Here is an 18,628-nt window from a genome sequence, read left to right as displayed (position 1 = left end):
TAAACAATCGCCAGGGAATTTCTTTGCCTTCGTTGTTCATACTTTCATCCTAAACGCACTTTGTACATTTCCCCCCACATCTTCTACTGGCAACTCCAACCACTGTGCAATTTCTGTTATCAATCTGTCCTTGATATTTTCGTTCTGTGTTTCTGGTACTGATCTCAGCCTCAGATTAACTTCCCTCTGTCTCAATTCATTCTTTGCAATTGTATCCTTGATCTCTTCCTGGAATTTATGTATTTCCATCATCCCCACCTTCATTTTTTCTTCCTCTCGTTTCACTTCCCTCATCTCCAATTTTGTCTTTTTCAATCCCTCTTCGACTGATTGTGTTCTTTTAGACACCTCTTTAATTTGTCCTCTCAATTCATTAACTGTTTCATCTATTTTTTTGTCCATTTTCCCAATTTTGTTATCAACTTGTTCCATTTTATTGTCCACTTGTTCCAACTTTGATTCCAAATTCTTTTGACTTTGTTTAATTTCTGCAAACATTTTCAATATTTCTGCTTTGAAATCTGATTCTTGCTTAGATGCTCTCCTATCTGATGGTGTCCCCCCTTCTGCCCCCTTTTTTCCATTTTATCCATTTCTAAAACCTTTAACACTCCCTCCCAACACTCTTAAACCTTATACACTCCCTTCCAATCAAATCACAGATATATCAAATTTACAATTCACTCCAATTCCAAAACCAACAAAAAAGAAAATCCAAAATTATATGAACATAGTGGTAAATGTTCACTCCAATAATTTTTGTGGTATAATAATACTTAGTCTTTCAGTGTTTTGAAGTGGGGGTATGAGGGTTAGGGGATATGCCCCCACAAACCAAGACCCAATTGGGCTAATCCTTATTTGAATTCTTCCTCTTTGCCTTTAGCTTGTACTCCAAATTTGTTAAATATTAGACAAAACCAATAAAAATTAATCCAAGAGAGACATCCAACCAAAAATTAAATCCAAGTGTTGTTGCATATCCAAAAATAAAAATTGGTATCAAATTCAAATTCCCGACCAAAAAAAGGGTAAAAAGAAAATTATTATGAAATTATCCAGTATCAGCCGTTATAGTCCTGAGGTATCCCAGAGGGAAGATCCACAAAGAGGGTAGCAAACAAAAGCAGGAAGGGAGTCAAGGTCACTTTATAAAAATTTTCCACTGAGTTGAGTTGAATCAGAGTCTGAGAAGAACAAGTTGTAATAACTCAGTCTCTCCACTAGGCAAAACAAAATTAAAAAATTCCTTCCAGTAGCACCTTAAAGACCAACTAAGTTAGTTCTAGGTATGAGCTTTCGTGTGCATACCTAGAACTAACTTAGTTGTTCTTTAAGGTGCTCATACCTTAAAGAAAGCTCATACCTAGAACTAACTTAGTTGGTCTTTAAGGTGCTACTGGAAGGAATTTTTTTATTTTGTTTTGACTATGGCAGACCAACACGGCTACCTATCTATCTCTCCACTAGGGTTTTACCAAATTTAAAAGGGTACTGGGATAAAGAGAAAAAAAGAGGAGTTCAATCCAAAAGAAAAAAACCCGTAAACGTAAATTCTTTTTTGTTTGTCCAATTTTAAGTCCAGATCTCAAAAAGTGAAGATTTTAAGAAATACGGAAAACAGGGGATGTGCCAAATCGCGCGTTCAGTCTTTAACAGTGAAAGTGGTGCAGCCAAAACTTCCTATAGTAATTTAATTTTTCTTTGCATATTTCTTTAGGATCTTCAATTATTTTTCATTTCTCTATTACTCTCTCTTCTTAATTTTTCTTTAATTGCCATGCAAGTAGCCTACCTGATTTTTTGGAACCACTGCAAAGGTATAGAAATGGGGCTTCTGTTGGGAAGGGGTTGCCCCATTTGTGCTTCTCCAGGGGCAGGAGAATCCCTGCAGGGCCTCTGAGGCTCCCTTTCCTTCCTCTCTCCCAGGACCCTGCAGCTTCTTTTGGCTCCTTGACTCTTCAGGAAGGATAAAAGGGACAGATTCAGCAAACCTAGTGAGAATGGAAGGGGGAAGATGGATGGATGACCTGGTCAGGTTGTCTCCTGCATCCCTCCCCACAACCTCTGAGCGTTCCCTCCCAAGGACCTCCGAGAGATCTGGTGAGTCCCAGGGGAGGGGAGATGGGGACCTAGATGGATGGAGCCAGAGAGGAATTGGGGTGGGGGGGCAGGCAGGTGGATGGAGATGGAGAAGGGGAGCACCTTTTTGGGCTCCGCCACCTGCCTGCCTTCCTGCACCTTTGTCATCTGCAGGCAATCTGAGCAGGAATAGATCACAGCTCCCCGGCCAACATGATGAATTGGCAGCTCAAAAGGTTTTAAACCAGTTCTGTGATCTGAATGCCATGCCAATGCCAGAAAAATCACTGATACTGCTTTGCAGTTTGAATGCAGATGGGGCCTCTGTGTGTTGTCTTTTTCTTTTTGGAATAACTTCTTATTTGCTTTTAAAAACAAGGAACATAGGACTAATAAATGATACAAATATGAAGACTAAGTCTTCGCATGCCATTTGCATATCAAAAATAGCAGAATAAATTTGCAGGAATATCTATAACATATGGTTCATCATTAGTGGTCGGTGTATGAGTTCTGGGTTCATGAATTGGTTTAAACTGAGTTATAGTCACTTTTCCTCTTCTGTTGCTAATGAAAAAATACAGAGTTGGTCTCCTCATGGACATGGGAGGGGAGTTCAAAGTGAAGAAAGCGATTTACGTATAAATTTAAATTTAGACCAACCAGATTGTGGCAGCAGCTGATGGGGAGTGTTCAGGGGAAGGTGTTGCTGTTTGTTTCACAGACGAGACGTGGACGTTCCATACATACCTGTATGTGATGAACTTCAACTCTTTGGCTGGAGACCAAGAGCGTCTGGGATTCTAACATCCCCCACCGTGAACCCAGAATGGAGGGATATCAACTGTTTCCTCTGTGAATGTCCTGCGTCTACTCATGCCTTTTAAAACAGTGACCAGGCTTCTCTGAACCACCCAGGCCTTCTTAAATGCCGGCTTCAGAGTTTTTAGGGAAGTTGATGTAAATTCTGTCAGGCATTGCATTTGATTGACCAAAGAGATGACTGACCTTGGAGATGGAGTGGATTCCAGGATTGAGCAAGAACAAAATCCATTCCAGATAAAAGCCAAGCAATATGTCAGTAAATACCAGCCAACCAAAGCAGTGAAAACTATAGAAAGGCCCCACATCTAACTATTTTTAGTTCTTCCTCTATCACAAGCATTAATTAACTTTGTTCAATGATCTGGAGCTCCATTTCTTCCTGAGGCTCTAATTCGCTTCTCTCTTCATTGCAGATGGAGATGACTTAGAAGGGAAGAACAAGGGGGAGCAGAAGAGAATCCACATAGCGGAGAAGTCATATAAACATTCAGAGTGTGGAGAGAAGATCCGTCAGAGCTCCCAGTCCACCTCCCGTCAAAGAAAGAGCTTCGTTCAGAGGGATAGCCTCACTGCACACAAAAGAGGACAGAGTAGGGAGAAATTGTATCAGTGCAGAGAATGTGGAAAGAGCTTCAGTAACCGCCAGAATCTCACTTTCCATCAAAGAATTCATACCGGGGAGAAACCATATCAGTGCTTGGAATGTGGGAAAAGCTTCAGAAAGAGCTCCCATCTCACTTCCCATGAAAGAATTCATACCGGGGAGAAACCCTATCATTGTCTGGAATGTGGAAAGAGCTTCAGTCTCAGGAAGAATCTCACTTCCCATCAAAGAACTCATACAGGAGAAAAACCCTATCAGTGCTTTGAATGTGGGAAGAGCTTCAGGGAGGGGGCCAAGCTCACTTTGCATCAAAGAATTCATAAAGGGGAGAAACCCTATCAGTGCTTGGAATGTGGAAAGAGCTTCAGTCGGAAGGATAATCTCACTTCCCATCAAGGAATTCATACAGGTGAGAAACCCTATCAGTGCTTGGAATGTGGAAAGAGCTTCACTGATACCTCCAGTCTCACTTCCCATCGCAGAATTCATACAGGAGAAAAACCCTATCAGTGCTTGGAATGTGGAAAGAGCTTTAATCAAAGCACCAATCTCACTTTGCATCAAAGAATTCATACAGGGAAGAAACCCTATCAGTGCTTGGAATGTGGGAAGAGCTTTGGGGAGGGGGCCAGCCTCACTTCCCATCACAGAATTCATACAGGAGAGAAACCCTATCAGTGCTTCGAATGTGGGAAGAGCTTCAGTCAGAGCAAGAGTCTCACTTCCCATCAAAGAATTCATACAGGAGAGAAACCCTATCAGTGCTTGACATGTGGAAAGAGCTTCAATCGGAAGGATAGTCTCACATCCCATCACAGAATTCATACAGGTGAGAAACCCTATCAGTGCTTGGAATGTGGAAAGAGCTTCAATCAAAGCACCAATCTCACTTCCCATCAAAGAATTCATACTGGGGAGAAACCCTATCAGTGCTTGGAATGTGGTAAGAGCTTTGGGGAGGGGGCCAGCCTCACTTCCCATCACAGAATTCATACAGGAGAGAAACCCTATCAGTGCTTCGAATGTGGAAAGAGCTTCAGTCAGAGCAACAGTCTCACTTCCCATCAAAGAATTCATACAGGAGAGAAACCCTATCAGTGCTTGGAATGTGGAAAGAGCTTCAATCGGAAGGATAGTCTCACATCCCATCACAGAATTCATACAGGTGAGAAACCCTATCAGTGCTTGGAATGTGGAAAGAGCTTCAATCGGAAGGATAGTCTCACATCCCATCACAGAATTCATACAGGTGAGAAACCCTATCAGTGCTTAGAATGCGGGAAGAGCTTTAATCAAAGCGCACATCTCACTTCCCATCGAAGAACTCATACCGGAGAGAAACCCTATCAGTGCTTCGAATGCGGGAAGAACTTCCAGGAGGGGGCAAAGCTCACTTTGCATCAAAGAACTCATACAGGGGAGAAAGCCTATCTGTGCATGGAAGGTGGAAAGAGCTTCACTCATAGCTCCCATCTCACTTGCCATCAAAGAATTCATACAGAGGGAAAACCAAAAAAAGAGAAATAAAACAAAAAATATTAAATAATCATTACAAAATACAATTGTATAGAAAAGAGAAAGGGGGGATATAAACTAAAAATACTGTTTATGACATTTGTATCATATATATCATATCATTTGTCAACCCATAGAAAGACAGGCTCCCCTACTTCTCCCCTGCATGACCCCCTCTTCTCCCCGTATCCCACCCTGAGAGATCCTTCCTTCCCTGCGTTCCTTGCAGGTCCCTCGCACCTCCAACTGTCCTCTTCCTATGTGTGTCCTAAATTCAAAATAAAGGAATCTTAATAGAAAATATTAAAAATATAAAAAATACAAAAAATGATGATGATGATTTATTGATACCCTTCCCATCTGGCTGGGTTTCCCCAGTCACTCTGGGCAGCTTCCAACAAAATATTAAAATGCAGTAATGCATCAAATATTAAAAGCTTCCCTAAACAGGGCTGCCTTCAGATGTCTTCTTAAAGTCTGGTAGTTTTTTTCCCCTTTGGCATCTGCTGGGAGGGTGTTCCACAGGGCAGGCACCGAGAAGAAAACTCCCATCTCCGTCTGAAAATAATCTGTAGCAACAATTATTCATAATTTGCAGTCCAGAATAAACCCAGCTGTATTTAGCATATAGTGGTGTAGTGGTTAAGAGCAGTGGACTCGTAATCTGGGGAACCGGGTTCGCGTCTCCCCTCCTCCACCTGCAGCTGCTGGGTGACCTTGGGCCAGTCACACTTCTCTGAAGTCTCTCAGCCCCACTCACCTCACAGAGTGTTTGTTGTGGGGGAGGAAGGAAAAGGAAAATGTTAGCCGCTTGGAGACTCCTTCGGGTACTGATAAAGCGGGATATCAAATCCAAACTCTTCTTCTCCTCCTCTTCACCAAGATGACACATTCCCTTCATCTCCCTCCCTAGCCCAGCTTTCAAATCTTAACCAACTCAGACAGTGCAATATGACTCTTATAATGATCGTCTAATAATCCAAATTAGTATTTCTCCAGCTTCTAGGTCCAGTTTCTATAAAGCCTTTGAAAAACTGTTCCAACAAATCTCAGCCAAGTCACAATCCAAAATTATGGTCTCTTATAATGTACATCCAATCCTGCTTCCTCTTCTTTCTTCTTTTCCTAATCTTTGGACATTTTAATCCACTGGGGATGGGGAAGCAGGCATCTTAATTCCCTTTCCTCAAACAAGATCATAGCTTGTGTTGTTCACCATTTCCGGAGTTCATGAGATCCGCAGAGATGTGGGAACCCATCCTGCCAGTTGGTCCGAACAATCTCTTAGCACCCTGCCAGCCCCCCATCTGGGCCCATAGCCTTCCTCGTGTTTACCTCCTTTCATATTTGCCTCTGACAGCATTTCCTGTAGGTAGTGAGGCCAATAGCTCTGGCATCCCTGTTGGAGCCACTGTTGGTGTCACCTCAAATTGGGCAAAGAAGGTCTTCAACTCTTCCACCAAGGAAGCCGTACTCTCTACCACTGATGTATTTCTCGATTTATAACCAGTCAGATGTTGAACTCCCTGCCACATTTGTCTAGTATCATTTCTTAGATGGTCCTCGATTCTTCCTCTGTACTCCGCTTTTGCTTTCCTGATACCCCTCTTCAACTTCGCTCTTTCTATACCATACGGTACCTGGTCCCCAGTTCTACAAGCAGAGTTTCTGGCCTTCAAGAATCTCCTAACCTCTCCCATCATCCAGGGCTTCCTATTTGGATACAACTTAACATACCTTTCCCTGGTGCACTTCCTGTGCCGATTTAATCCAGGACTGTTGATGTAGATGTTTCTAGATCCTGATGGTCGAACATATTCCAATCGGTCTCCTGGAAACAGTCCTGCAACTGTTGAGAGGCTCCCTCAGGCCACACCGTAACCATCCGTGTTTGTAGCTGGCCTTCTTTCCTGAGGGGTGTGTACACTGGTGTCAGAAGCAGGGACACATGATCTGAACCACCGAGGTGCGCCTCATATGCCCGTCTAATGTTCGTATACACCTTGTCAAAAGTACTTTCTCCCCTTATTGCACACTCAATGTGCTGATGGGATTTTGGGAGTGCTGCCCTCACATCTGTGTGAGTGAAGTCCCCCACAATAATCTGCGCTGCCTCCGGCTATCTGCTCAATTTAGCATTGATGCTTTCATGCATACTACTCATGGCCCTGCAGGCATTTGCAGAAGGTGCTAGATAAGAAAGCTGCAGAGATAGTCCAGGATAGTGCGCACCCCGGAAATTATCTCTTTCAGCTTCTGCCTTCTGGAAGAAGGTACAGGGTTATAAAGACTAGGACTAGCCACCTGAGAAACAGTTTCTATACAAATGTGATTTTGGTTTTAAATGCAGTGTAAGGTAGTCTCTATGGGAGTATATTGTATTTAATTATGGGGTATCAGAGTTTTGATATGCAAGGGGGGGCATGTCTTCTTCACCTTCTTCTTCGCTACAATATATCCATTTATTTCCAATTGTCAAGGTCAAAAGGGACTAAAATCTATAAAATTCATAGAAACTCAACGTGCCAATTTGCTCAATTTCTCTAGGACTCCATGACACCTCCCCTGTCCTCCATAATCCCTCAAGCAAGGTGTCAAGACCCTAATCCTGTCAAATCACTCTGCCAAATTTTTCCTCTGGGCATTGCCAGTTCATGGACCATTGTTTTCTCATCACCAGTACTCAGGATGTGCTTATCTGCGCATATCTCCAGCTCTGCATATTCCCCCCTCCCTCCTCCATATGTTAATCCTGTGTAACCCAACCTCTTAATGTATTCATGATGTAACCTGTGCAACCCAACCTCCTCTTAATGTATTCATGATGTAATCTGTGTAACCCAACCTCTTCCTAATGTATTCATGATGTAACTGGGATGTATTTTGCACTGTATTCTGGGACATGGAGGGAAGTTTCAAAAGTTCCTATCACCCCTTTCTCGCTGTTCAATCTCGCCTTGAACCTGTTGCGCAATAAACTTGGATCTTCTGCAGTTTGCTCCTGTCTCCGGCTGAGCTCATTTTCCTCCGCAGGGACCCACGGACTTATAGTCCAACGAGCTGGGTGGCAGAGCAGCCCTGTACCAGATTTTACCATAACAGTTTTTAGGGGGCTAACCAGGTTGGGATAGCTGGGATAGCAGAATTGTTGGTTTTTGAATGTCTGGTGTACATTTTTTCAATTTTGTTTTTCTGTATGGAACAGTGACAATAACAATTATCGTATTGTATTAAGACTCATCTGGAAAGCGCAATTTCATGTTCCTTTCCCCATTTGCCAGGAGTCTGAGCTCCATTTGGGGTTCCTCCTTCTGCACCCCAAGGTTCCCCCAAAGCCTTGGGGAAGGAAACTGAGGCAGGCTCTGCTTGCTCCCCAGGGCCTTGCAGGGGATTTAGGGGTGGGGGCTGTCTCTTCCTCTGGCCATGGCAGCCCCCAGGAAGCCTTGGAAGAAAGGCAGGAGACCCTCAGCAGAGAACAGCCAAGTCCGGTTCTTCTCCGCAATGGCTTCCTCTTCTGAGAGCTCCCTTTCTTTCTTGTCTGGGATGGACTGGGAGGACCCCAGTTCAGCAATTTCCCCAGTCCCCACACTGGGCTCCACTGGCCCCCTCAGACTTCTCCTGTTGAACTACTGCCTGAGGGGGAGGAAGAAGCGAGGGCCATCCAGAAAAGGCTCCTGGGACCCCGAGGGGCCAGCAGGGGAGTCTCCAGCCTTGTCTGGGGAAGAGCCCCCCTTTCCCCATGGCCTGCAGGTGGGGCCCTTCTCCTAGTGCTGACTCTGGGAGCGGCTGGGGCCTCCGGAAAAAACAAAATGGCGCTCCCTCCTATTTCGGAAAAGGGCGGGAAACCCCTTCTCCTGGCCCTGCCGCCTCCATGGGCTCCTCCTGAGCCTGCCTGGCCAAACAATGGGGGGGGGGAGAGGAAAAGGAAGAGAAGGAAGGAGAAATGAAGGAGAAGCTGGGAGGGGGAGCAGCCATGAGGGAAACTCAGGGGGAAAACTCCCTCAGGAAACCAGGCGAAGGAGAGGACGAGGCCCAGGGGAATCTGAAAGGGGATTGGCTGACTGTCCAATGGAGAGGCTTCTGATTGGTCCAGCCCTGCTCTGGGGTGGGAAATGGGTCTCCTGCCTCCATGTGGTTCTGGGAGCCCCGGAGAAACTGGTTTTCTGGCAGGAAACTCGGGGAAAGGGTGGCCGGGCTCCCTCTGGCTCTGAAGGGGAGTCTGGTCCCCTCTCTCCACCAGCCTGGTCTCCCCCTTTCTTTTTCACGCGCCCCCTCCTCCCCCCCCCGGGTCGCGTCTGCCTTTCCTTCCTCGCCTGAGACTCTTCCTCCTCCCTCTCTTTTCCTGGGGTGAGAAGCGGCTGCAGAAGGAGAAAAACACGCTTGACCGGGGGGGGGGATTATTTTCGGGAGGGGGAGGGGTCTCCCGGCTGGGAAGCCCCCCTCCCTCCCTCCCCCCCCCTGAGCTGGAGGGTGTTCCTGGGGGGGTGTCTGGAGGGAGCCGTTTCGGAGCCCACGGCACCTCCCGCCACTGGGCAGCCCTTCGCCTCTTCTCCCTCCCAGCCTTTCCTCGGGATCCAGGAGCCTCGATGTGGGGGGAGGGGAGAGCCAAGCTAACCCCCCCCCATGGACCCCCCCCGTCTCCCTGGTGGGATGTGGGCTCCTTGGGGCAGAGGGAGGGAAGGGGGCAGCCCCTAGGGCGCAGGCGCAGAAGCAGGAAAAGTGCCGGGAGGGAGAGGGAGGGGAGGACTCGGCTTGCCAAGGGTTAAAGGGAGCAGAGCGGGATTCCTAGAGAGGAGAGGACGTGAAGGGGGAGGGGCAAGGTCCTCCAGAGCAGAAGCCCCTCCCTCCCTCCCCCTCCCTGCCTGCCTCCTCTTTCTCTCGCCTTTGCCTCGGTGAGTCTCCTCTCTCTTCCCCCTGAGGGTGCCGTGGGGAGAAGGGGGACCCAGGGGGGCAGGGAGGGGCCTGGGGGTCCCTGCTCAGGTCATGCGAGGTGGGGGGGGGGAGATCCCCAAGTCGGGAAGCAGGGGGTCCTCCTTTGTCCTCTCTGCCAAGCCAGGGAGGGGCCAGTATGCAGGAAATATGCAGCTCTGCTCTTCCTTGGGATCCAGATGCTGCCTTCCTTTTTGGGGAGGGGGCTTGGGGTCAAGGAAATAAACCCCCTTCAGAGGGAGGGAAAAGTCACCTTTGTGAACAGAGGCTGCAGCCAGAGGAGAACATTCCCACGTGGGGGGAGCTCGGGGAGAGGAAAAGCCCGTCTGCATCTGCAGCAGCACAAGTGGACCACTTCCTGTGTCCCAGATGCAACAACACATGTCTCTCCCCCAGATCTCACTCCCAAAGACACACTCTTCCGTGGTCCTCTAAGACAGATGGATGCCAACCAACCAACCATTCCCTCCCCTCCCCCTCCTGGTGCCCCTTGAAGTTGGCTTGAGGGCAGGGGGAGGGGCCACCCCACCAGATGAAGAGAGAGGAGGTCCTTCCATCTGGAAAATGGGAATGCTTGCAAAGATTTACTTGAAGATGAGTGCTGCGTAGATAATAAAATTATTGTTTTATGGAATTGCCCCACTTACACAAAGATTAATTCCCATAATTTAAATACACAAGAAAATTGTTACAGAAAAGAACAGAGCAATGTGTAGAAAAATATCATCTTTATGCTCCCTTTTTCTTTATGCTTCCCTTTTTCTCTTAGGGTCCAGTGTGCTTTGAAGATGTAGCTGTTCCTTTCACAGAGGAGGACTGGGCTTTGCTGGATCCTGACCAGAGAGCTCTGCAGAAGGAAGTCAAGGAGGAGAATCCTGGGATCGTGGCCTCTCTGGTAAGGCTCCCTGCTGGATCATGAGATCAGTTTTGAAATTCCATACAGATCTCTGAAGGACAAACCTCCTCTATTTTGAGGGAGCCCCATAGCGCCACCTGCAGCATCTGAGATGTTAACCCACCCACAACTCTCCATAGGAGATGCATCTCCTGTTCTGTCTGGGAATATTCTTCCACCAGTCCTGTCTTTTCAAACCAGGATGAGGCTGGTCTCAGCTGCCCAGGCCTTCTTCCATGTAGGCTTCAGAGATCTCAGGGACGGGGAGGTACATCCTGTCTTAATTTTCTGTTTCTGCATCTGTCTGTTTTTGGTTGAGCAAAGAAATGACTGAGCTTGGAGATGGAGCGGATTCCACGACTGAGCCAAATTAAATCCATCCCTGGAAAGAGCCAGGCTTTTTGAATCTCTGGTTCCCATAAATAAGTTAGATAATATCAGCCAAAAAAGGCAGTAACTCCCTTCCCTTCTTCTTCTTTCACAAGCAGTCATTTGCATTGTTCACTAAATTCAGACTCTATCTATTCCTGAGGCTATTATAATAATTAACTAATTAATAATACTCCCGTGGGTTGTAGGTGGTAGGTGGTGAATTGGAAAGGAAGAAGGAAGGAGACAACAAGAAAAATCCACATAATGGAGAAACCATATAAATATTCAGAGTGTGGAGAGAACTTTAGTCGGAGCTCCCAGTCCACTTCCCATCAAGGAAAGCTTTTCGTTCAGAAGGACAGCCTCACTTCACATGAAAGCGACTTAAGGCCAAATTCAGGCTAAACCAGTAGAGGAACTAATCTGAAAGCAAAATTCAGAACTATCCTCAGGAAATGCTAATACAAGGCTAAAAGACTCCTTCTCCCAAGCCTCTGGTGCAAATGAGGAATTATCCGTCATTGGGTGACTTGTACTGCTAACGAGGGACATAGAATGCATAAAATCCTTTTTGGCTGACACTAATAAAATTCTTACCATCCTGATAGGTACTTGTAAAACCTTCTGGAATAAAATATGGCAGAGAGTGTGGAACCAAATAACAACAATAATATCTTTTAAAATAGATCAACACGGGAAGTTAAAAGAGCCGAGAGGGCAAACCATGGCGAAAGGAGGTCTATAAGCACAAAGAAGAGCAAAAACATTAAAAATTACAAAATAGTGCAACATAAAAAGGTGACTTTAAAAAACTTTTTAACCTGCTTGAGAGTAGCTCTTGCTCTGGGTCCAGACAGAACACTTAAGAAGTTTGTACTCTACTGGAATTTGCACACCAGATCCCTATATCAATATGAAACAATATGCAAGATTATCAAATGGTCTGATGTCCTGTCAGAAGCCAAAACCAAACCAAGTAGGGAGAGGGTTTTCATAAACAAGAATTGGAAATAATCTACTTCTCTCAAGCTACCCTAAGACTTTGGAAATCTTGTCACAAGAGGAGCGTAAAGTTTGTGAATATGGTGTCTAAGCACAGAGAATATCTAAGGAGGAGTGGTGTATCAGTTTCAATATTATTCAAAAGTGTGGCATCACCAGCTCCTCTGCTTCCCATTCAGCAGCTCCCATTCAGCAACACCTCCAAAAAGTCCTCAATTCAAGGCAGACTGTTATCCTTTAGTTGACATATACTCTGCAGGTGACAATCCTGACTAGTCAGCTGACCTGGACCCCAAGGAACCCCCTAACTCAGACAGCCCTGGGTCCTTGCACTTAAGGTCAGGGGAATGACCTTATTGAGAGCTCAAAGAGCGTCAACAGGGATCTCCATACAAAGCACCTTGCATGGGGGCACCTACAGGTAATAGCTACTCGTCTATTTTCTGCACATGCTCTGGGGTTGCAGTTTTCAGGCTTGGGGACAGGATGGCGTCTGGTTTGGACACCAAGACCTGTCTGTGAGCCCCATGAACCCATAAGTCCAGGTGAAACTGGAACCCCTGGAGATGTTTAGAAATGGGGCTACTGTTAGGAAGGGGTGCCCCATTTGTAGAATAGGGCAGGGAAATCCCTGCAGGGCCTCTGAGACTCCCTTTGCTTCTTCCTCTCCCCACCTCCAGCATCACCGTCTGAGGCAGGGAGAGGTCTGCTAGGTGGCAGGGGGTGAAGAAGGGGAAATGGATGCATGGGGGCTAGAGGGGGAAACCGCCCCCCTCCAGGTAAGCAGAAAAGACAGAGGGGGGAGGGAGGGAATGAGTCTGCTCTAAAGACTCACCAGGCACATGAATCAGTGTTTGTCTGGATATAAGAGAAGGGGGAATATGCAGAGCATCCCTCTGCAGAGTTACTCATAAGTAAGCCCCACTGAGTCGAATGGTATCTACTCTCTGGTCACTACTGTGCAGACCATGGCAGTCTTACGAAGTGGGGTGAGGAGCAAAGAGCTGAAGTTGGAATCACTGGAATTGTTTAGAAATGGGGCTTCTGGTTCCTGCCTGCCTTAATGGATGCTGCTCCCACAATAGCAGAGATTGTTAGCAAAGAATAAACAAGGATGGTTTGAGCATAATTGTCCTTGCAAGCTCCCCCTAGAGTCCGGGCCGAGTGAGCTTCACTCGCAGATTGTCTTGATACCTGGCTCTCGCTCCAGCATGGAATCCGAGACGCAGGGAGGCGCTGAGTGCAAAAGCACTTTGCCTATCGGTAACCTTCCTATGCAGCCATGGAGAAGCAGAGGTACCTCTGTTTATTAGAGCGAAATTAGGACTAATATACAGACGTGTGCTGGAAGAGAAGGAACAAGATCAGAAACTGCTAAATTGAAACAGATACAAAGCCGAAACAATTTGAACTGGGAAGAAGACTTCCTTCGATGGAATATGTATGTTGTTGAGTCTCTATCTAGACTCAAACAATAACAAAAAAGGGAGAGAAGATGGCGTGTGATGCAGTTGAAATTACAGCCTCATTCTCTGGTAACAAAGGAAAGAAAGAGCAAAAGAGCAGAAGCTGCGATGCTGTGCAGGACATGATGGAGAACAGGAGGAATGAGGAATCAACATGGAAAAAATGAAGATCACATACAGCAGGGGTGTCCCACAGGTCGATCGCGGGCTCCTTTTCCTTTGCTTTTGCCTAAGAGCACCTGGCCCCGCCTCCTCTCCCTCGCTGCGTTTTGTCCTTTGCTCTTGAATGGAAGACGTAGTTTTAGCTGCTTCTACAGCAATATTTTGGTCAGCGGCTAATCCCCCTCCCCCCAAAGGAACCCCACTAAAATGGAGCATTTCCCCTCTCTAAAAAAAGCTGAACAACTTTGACCTGAACCCCAATAAAACGGGGGTAGATCACTCCCAGTTTTTAATTCTGTGAGTAGATCGCAGTCTCCTGGAAGTTGGTCGCCCCTGACATACAGGAAATATATGGGGTACAGAAGTCCTCTTGCAAAAATAAAATTTATTAAATATCTAAGTACAAAAGAAAGTCAAAAACTCTGTAGTTGCTGATAAGGGATTAAGATAAAGACAGAATGGAATTGGTTTGAGACAGACTTTGGAAGCAGGATGAAACAAAATTATCTCACCTTGAAGTCTAGCACGCGGGAGGCCACACAAAATATACAATGGACTTCATAATTTATTTGAATTGTAGTTGTAATTTGAGGTTGATAAAATGTGGTTTATACTGGATTTTAGTAATGGAAAAGGCATAAAAATTATTGAATACACGAAAGAAAAAATGCGGCTTCTGTTGGGAAGGGGCTGCCCCATTTGTGCTTTCCAGGGGCAGGAGAATATCTAGGGCAGGAGTTTCTCTGAGGCTCCCTTTGTTTCTTCCTCTCTCCCAGGACCCTGCAGCTTCTTTTGGCTCCTTGACTCTTCAGGAAGGATGAGTGAGACAGCTCCTGTCAAGCTAGAGGAGATGGAAGAGGGAAGATGGACGGTTGACCTGGTCAGGCTGTCTCCCACGTCTCTCCCCACAACCTCTGAGCGTTCCCTCCCAGGGACCTCCGAGAGATCTGGTGAGTTCCAGGGGAGTGGAGATGGGGACAAGGATGGATTCAGCCAGAGAGGTATTGGGGCTTGCTCAGCTAGAGGGTGGGGGGAGGCAGGCAGGCGGATGGAGATGGAGAAGGGGAGCACCTTTTCGGGTTCCTCCACCTGCCTGCCTGCCTGCCTGCTCCTTTGTCATCTGCAGGCAATTTGAGCTAGGAATACATCACAGCTCCCTGCCCAACGCGATGTGTTGGCAGCTCAAAATGTCTAAAACCAGTTCTGTGATCTGGATGCCTTACCAGTGCCAGACAACTCACTGATCCGTCGTGCAACACTAGAAGCCACGACTCTTTAAAGGAACCTGATCCTGCTTTGCAGACTGAATGCAAGTGGGGCCTCCGTCTGCTGCCTTTTTCTTTTTGTATAACTTTTATTTGCTTTTAAAAATGAGGAACATAGGAATAATAAATGATACAAATATGTAGGCTGAGTGTTTTCATGACATTTGTATATCTCAAAAATAACAGAATAAATTTGCTGGAATATCTATAATAGGAGCTCTTGCGGCCATTTAAGTGCTCAGATTAAGTGTGAGTAATAGTAATTTTTCCTCTTCTGTTACCAAGGAAACAAGACAGAGTTGGTCTCGTCATAAACATGGGAGGGCGGTTCAACATGAAGAAAGAGATTTACGTATAAATTTGAATTTAGACCAACCAGATTGAGATAACTTCTGATTGGGGAGTGTTCAGGTGACGATGTTGCTGTTTGTTTCACAGACAAGGCATGGATGTTGCTGGATCCTGACCAGCCAGCTCAGCATAAAGAAGTCAAGGAGGAGAACGGTGGGATCGTGGACTCACTCGGTAAGGCTCCCTGTTGGATCATAATATCAGTTTTGATTGGAGATGGAGTGGATTCCAGAACTCAGCCGGAAAAATATCCATCCCAGATAAAAGCCAAGCAATATTTCAGATAATACCAGCAAACAAAAAAAGTGAAAACAATAGGACGCGGCACATCTAATTCTCTTCAGTTCTTCCTCTGTCACAAGCATTCATTAACGTTGTTGAATAAACTTTAGCTCCATTTCTTCCTGAGGCTCTAATTAGCTTCTCTCTTCATTGCAGATAGTGATGAATTAGAAGGGAAGAACAAGGGAGACCACAACAGAATCCACATAGCGGAGAAGTCAGATAAATATTCAGAGTGTGGAGAGAAGATCCGTCAGAGCTCCCAGTCCACCTCCCATCAAAGAAAGAGCTTCGTTCAGAGGAATAGCCTCACTTCACACAAAAGACCACAGAGTAGGGAGAAATTGTATCAGTGCAGAGAATGTGGAAAGAGCTTCAATCGGAAGGATCACCTCACTTCCCATCACAGAATTCATACAGGGGAGAAACCTTTTCAATGCCATGAGTGTGGAAAGAGCTTCAGTCAGGGAACCCATCTCATTTCTCATCAAAGAATTCATACAGGGGATAAGCCTTTTCAATGCCATGAGTGTGGAAAGAGCTTCAGTCAGGGAACCCATCTCACTTCTCATCAAAGAATTCATACAGGGGAGAAACCTTTTCAATGCCATGAGTGTGGAAAGAGCTTCAGTCACAGTAAGACTCTCACTTCTCATCAAAGAATTCATACAGGGGAGAAACCGTATCAGTGCTTGGAATGTGGAAAGAGCTTCAGTCTCAGGCACGATCTCACTTCCCATCAAAGAATTCATACAGGGGAGAAACCGTATCAGTGCTTGGAATGTGGAAAGAGCTTCAGTCACAGTGCCACATTCTCTTCTCATCAAAGAATTCATACAGGGGAGAAACCCTATCAGTGCTTGGAATGTGGAAAGTGCTTCAGTCAGGTAACCCATCTCACCTCCCATCACAGAATTCATACAGGGGAGAAACTTTTTCAATGCCATGAGTGTGGAAAGAGCTTCAGTCACAGTAAGACTCTCACTTCTCATCAAAGAATTCATACAGGCGAGAAACCGTTTCAGTGCTTGGAATGTGGGAAGACTTTCAGGCACAGCGCCACACTCTCTTCTCATCAAAGAATTCATACAGGGGGGAAACCCCATCAATGCTTGGAATGTGGAAAGAGCTTTCGTCAGAAAGGTGATCTTGCTTTGCATAGAAGAGTCCATACAGGGGAGAAACCCTATCATTGCCTGGAATGTGGGAAGAGCTTTAGTGTCAGAAACAGTCTCACTTTTCATCAAAGAATTTATACTGGGAAGAAACCCTATCAGTGCTTGGAATGTGGGAACAGCTTCAGTAAAAACTCGAATCTCAAAACCCATCAAAGAACTCATACAGGAGAGAAATCCTATCATTGCTTCGAATGTGGGAAGAGTTTCAGCCAGGGGCCTGAGCTCACTTCCCATCACAGAATTCACACAGGGGAGAAACCCTATCAGTGCTTGGAATGTGGGAAGAGCTTCACTCGGAACGGTCGCCTCACTTCCCATCAAAAAATTCATACAGAGAGAAAACCAAAAAAGAAAAATAATAAAGCTAAAATTATTAAACAACGCTTGCAAAACACAATTATATAGAAAAGAGAAAGGGGGAAGAATAACTAAGAAAACCCTTTATCACATTTGTATCATATATATCATGACAGCAGCCACGAAATTAAAAGATGCCTCCTTCTTGGGAGAAAAGCAATGACAAACCTAGACAGCATCTTAAAAAGCAGAGACATCACCTTGCCAACAAAGGTCCGTATAGTTAAAGCTCTGGTTTACCCAGTAGTGATGTATGGAAGTGAGAGCTGGACCATCAAGAAGGCTGATCACCGAAGAATTGATGCTTTTGAATTCTGGTGCTGGAGGAGACTATTGAGAGTCCCATGGGCTGCAAGAAGTTCAAACCGATCCATTCTGAAGGAAATCAGCCCTGAGTGCTCACTGGAAGGACAGGTCCTGAAGCTGAGGCTCCAAGACTTTGGCCACCTCATGAGAAGAGAAGACTCCCTGGAAAAGCCCCTGATGTTGGGAAAGATGGAGGGCACAAGGAGAAGGGGACGACAGAGGACGAGATCATCATATATATATCATACCATTCATCAACCCATGGACAGGCCACCCCCACCTCTCCCCTGCGTGACCCCCTCTTCTCCCCATCTCCCACCCTGAGAGATCCTTCCTTCCCTGTGTTCCTTGCAGGTCCCTCCCACCTCCAACTCTCCTCTTCCTGTGTGTGTCCTCCTAAATTCAAAATAAAGGAATTTTAATATAAAAAATACAAAAAGAGATGAAAAGGAAACTCCCATATCCATCTGAAAATCATCTGTGGCAGCAATTATTCAGAATATGCCCTCCAGAATAATCCCAGCTGCATTTAGTATCCAGCCTTTTTCCTCCCCTTCAGCAAGATGACTTTCCCTACATCCTACATCTCCCTCCCTAGCCCAGCCTTCACATCTTATCCACTCAGGCAGTTCAATATGACTCTTATAATGATCGTCTAATAATCCAAATTGGTATTTCTCCAGTTTCTAGGTCCAGTTTCTGTAAAGCCTTATTAAAACTGTTCCAACAAATCTCAGCCGAGTCACAATCCAAAATTACGGTCTCTTTGAATGTTCATCCAATCCTGCTTCCTCCTCTTTCTTCTTTTCCTAATCTTTGGACATTTTAATCCACTGGGGATGGGGAAGAAGGCATCTTAATCCCCTTTCCTCAGAGTCGATTTTTGGCATTCCCCTCCCCGCCCCATTACGACCTGTGTAAATTTTGAACCTCATTTGGGGGTCAAAAAAGCTCATCTTATACACGGAAAAATACAGTTGTGTGTCACACACACACCTGGAATGAGAGATGGAAGCACTTTACTGACAGAATGGCAT

At 45.8% G+C, this 18,628-nt stretch overlaps 1 protein-coding gene across 6 annotated transcripts in view; it reads left to right on the top strand.

Annotated features, from left to right (window-relative positions):
• Positions 1 to 18,628, top strand: part of LOC309334648 (uncharacterized protein) — a 193,453-nt gene that overhangs the window by 68,495 nt on the left and 106,330 nt on the right. The window contains exons 1-3 of one of the 6 annotated variants that reach the window (XR_014153222.1): positions 1,952 to 2,103; positions 10,725 to 10,850; positions 15,907 to 16,012. Coding sequence is in view for 3 of the 6 variants with exons in the window: in XM_081849124.1 (XP_081705250.1) it covers positions 14,670 to 14,802 (133 nt within the window). In the remaining 3 variants the exon portion in view is untranslated. Of the gene's footprint in view, positions 1 to 1,929; positions 2,104 to 10,724; positions 10,851 to 12,590; positions 12,646 to 14,628; positions 14,803 to 15,906; positions 16,013 to 18,628 lie in introns of those variants that run through there. The other 5 variants (XM_081849124.1, XM_081849128.1, XM_081849122.1 and 2 more) reach the window with 5 other exon arrangements.

The sequence above is a fragment of the Podarcis erhardii genome, assembly GCF_964252035.2.
Source record: "Podarcis erhardii genome assembly, chromosome: 2".
Lineage (NCBI taxonomy): Eukaryota > Metazoa > Chordata > Lepidosauria > Squamata > Lacertidae > Podarcis > Podarcis erhardii.
This window is presented reverse-complemented; position numbering and strand designations above follow the sequence as displayed.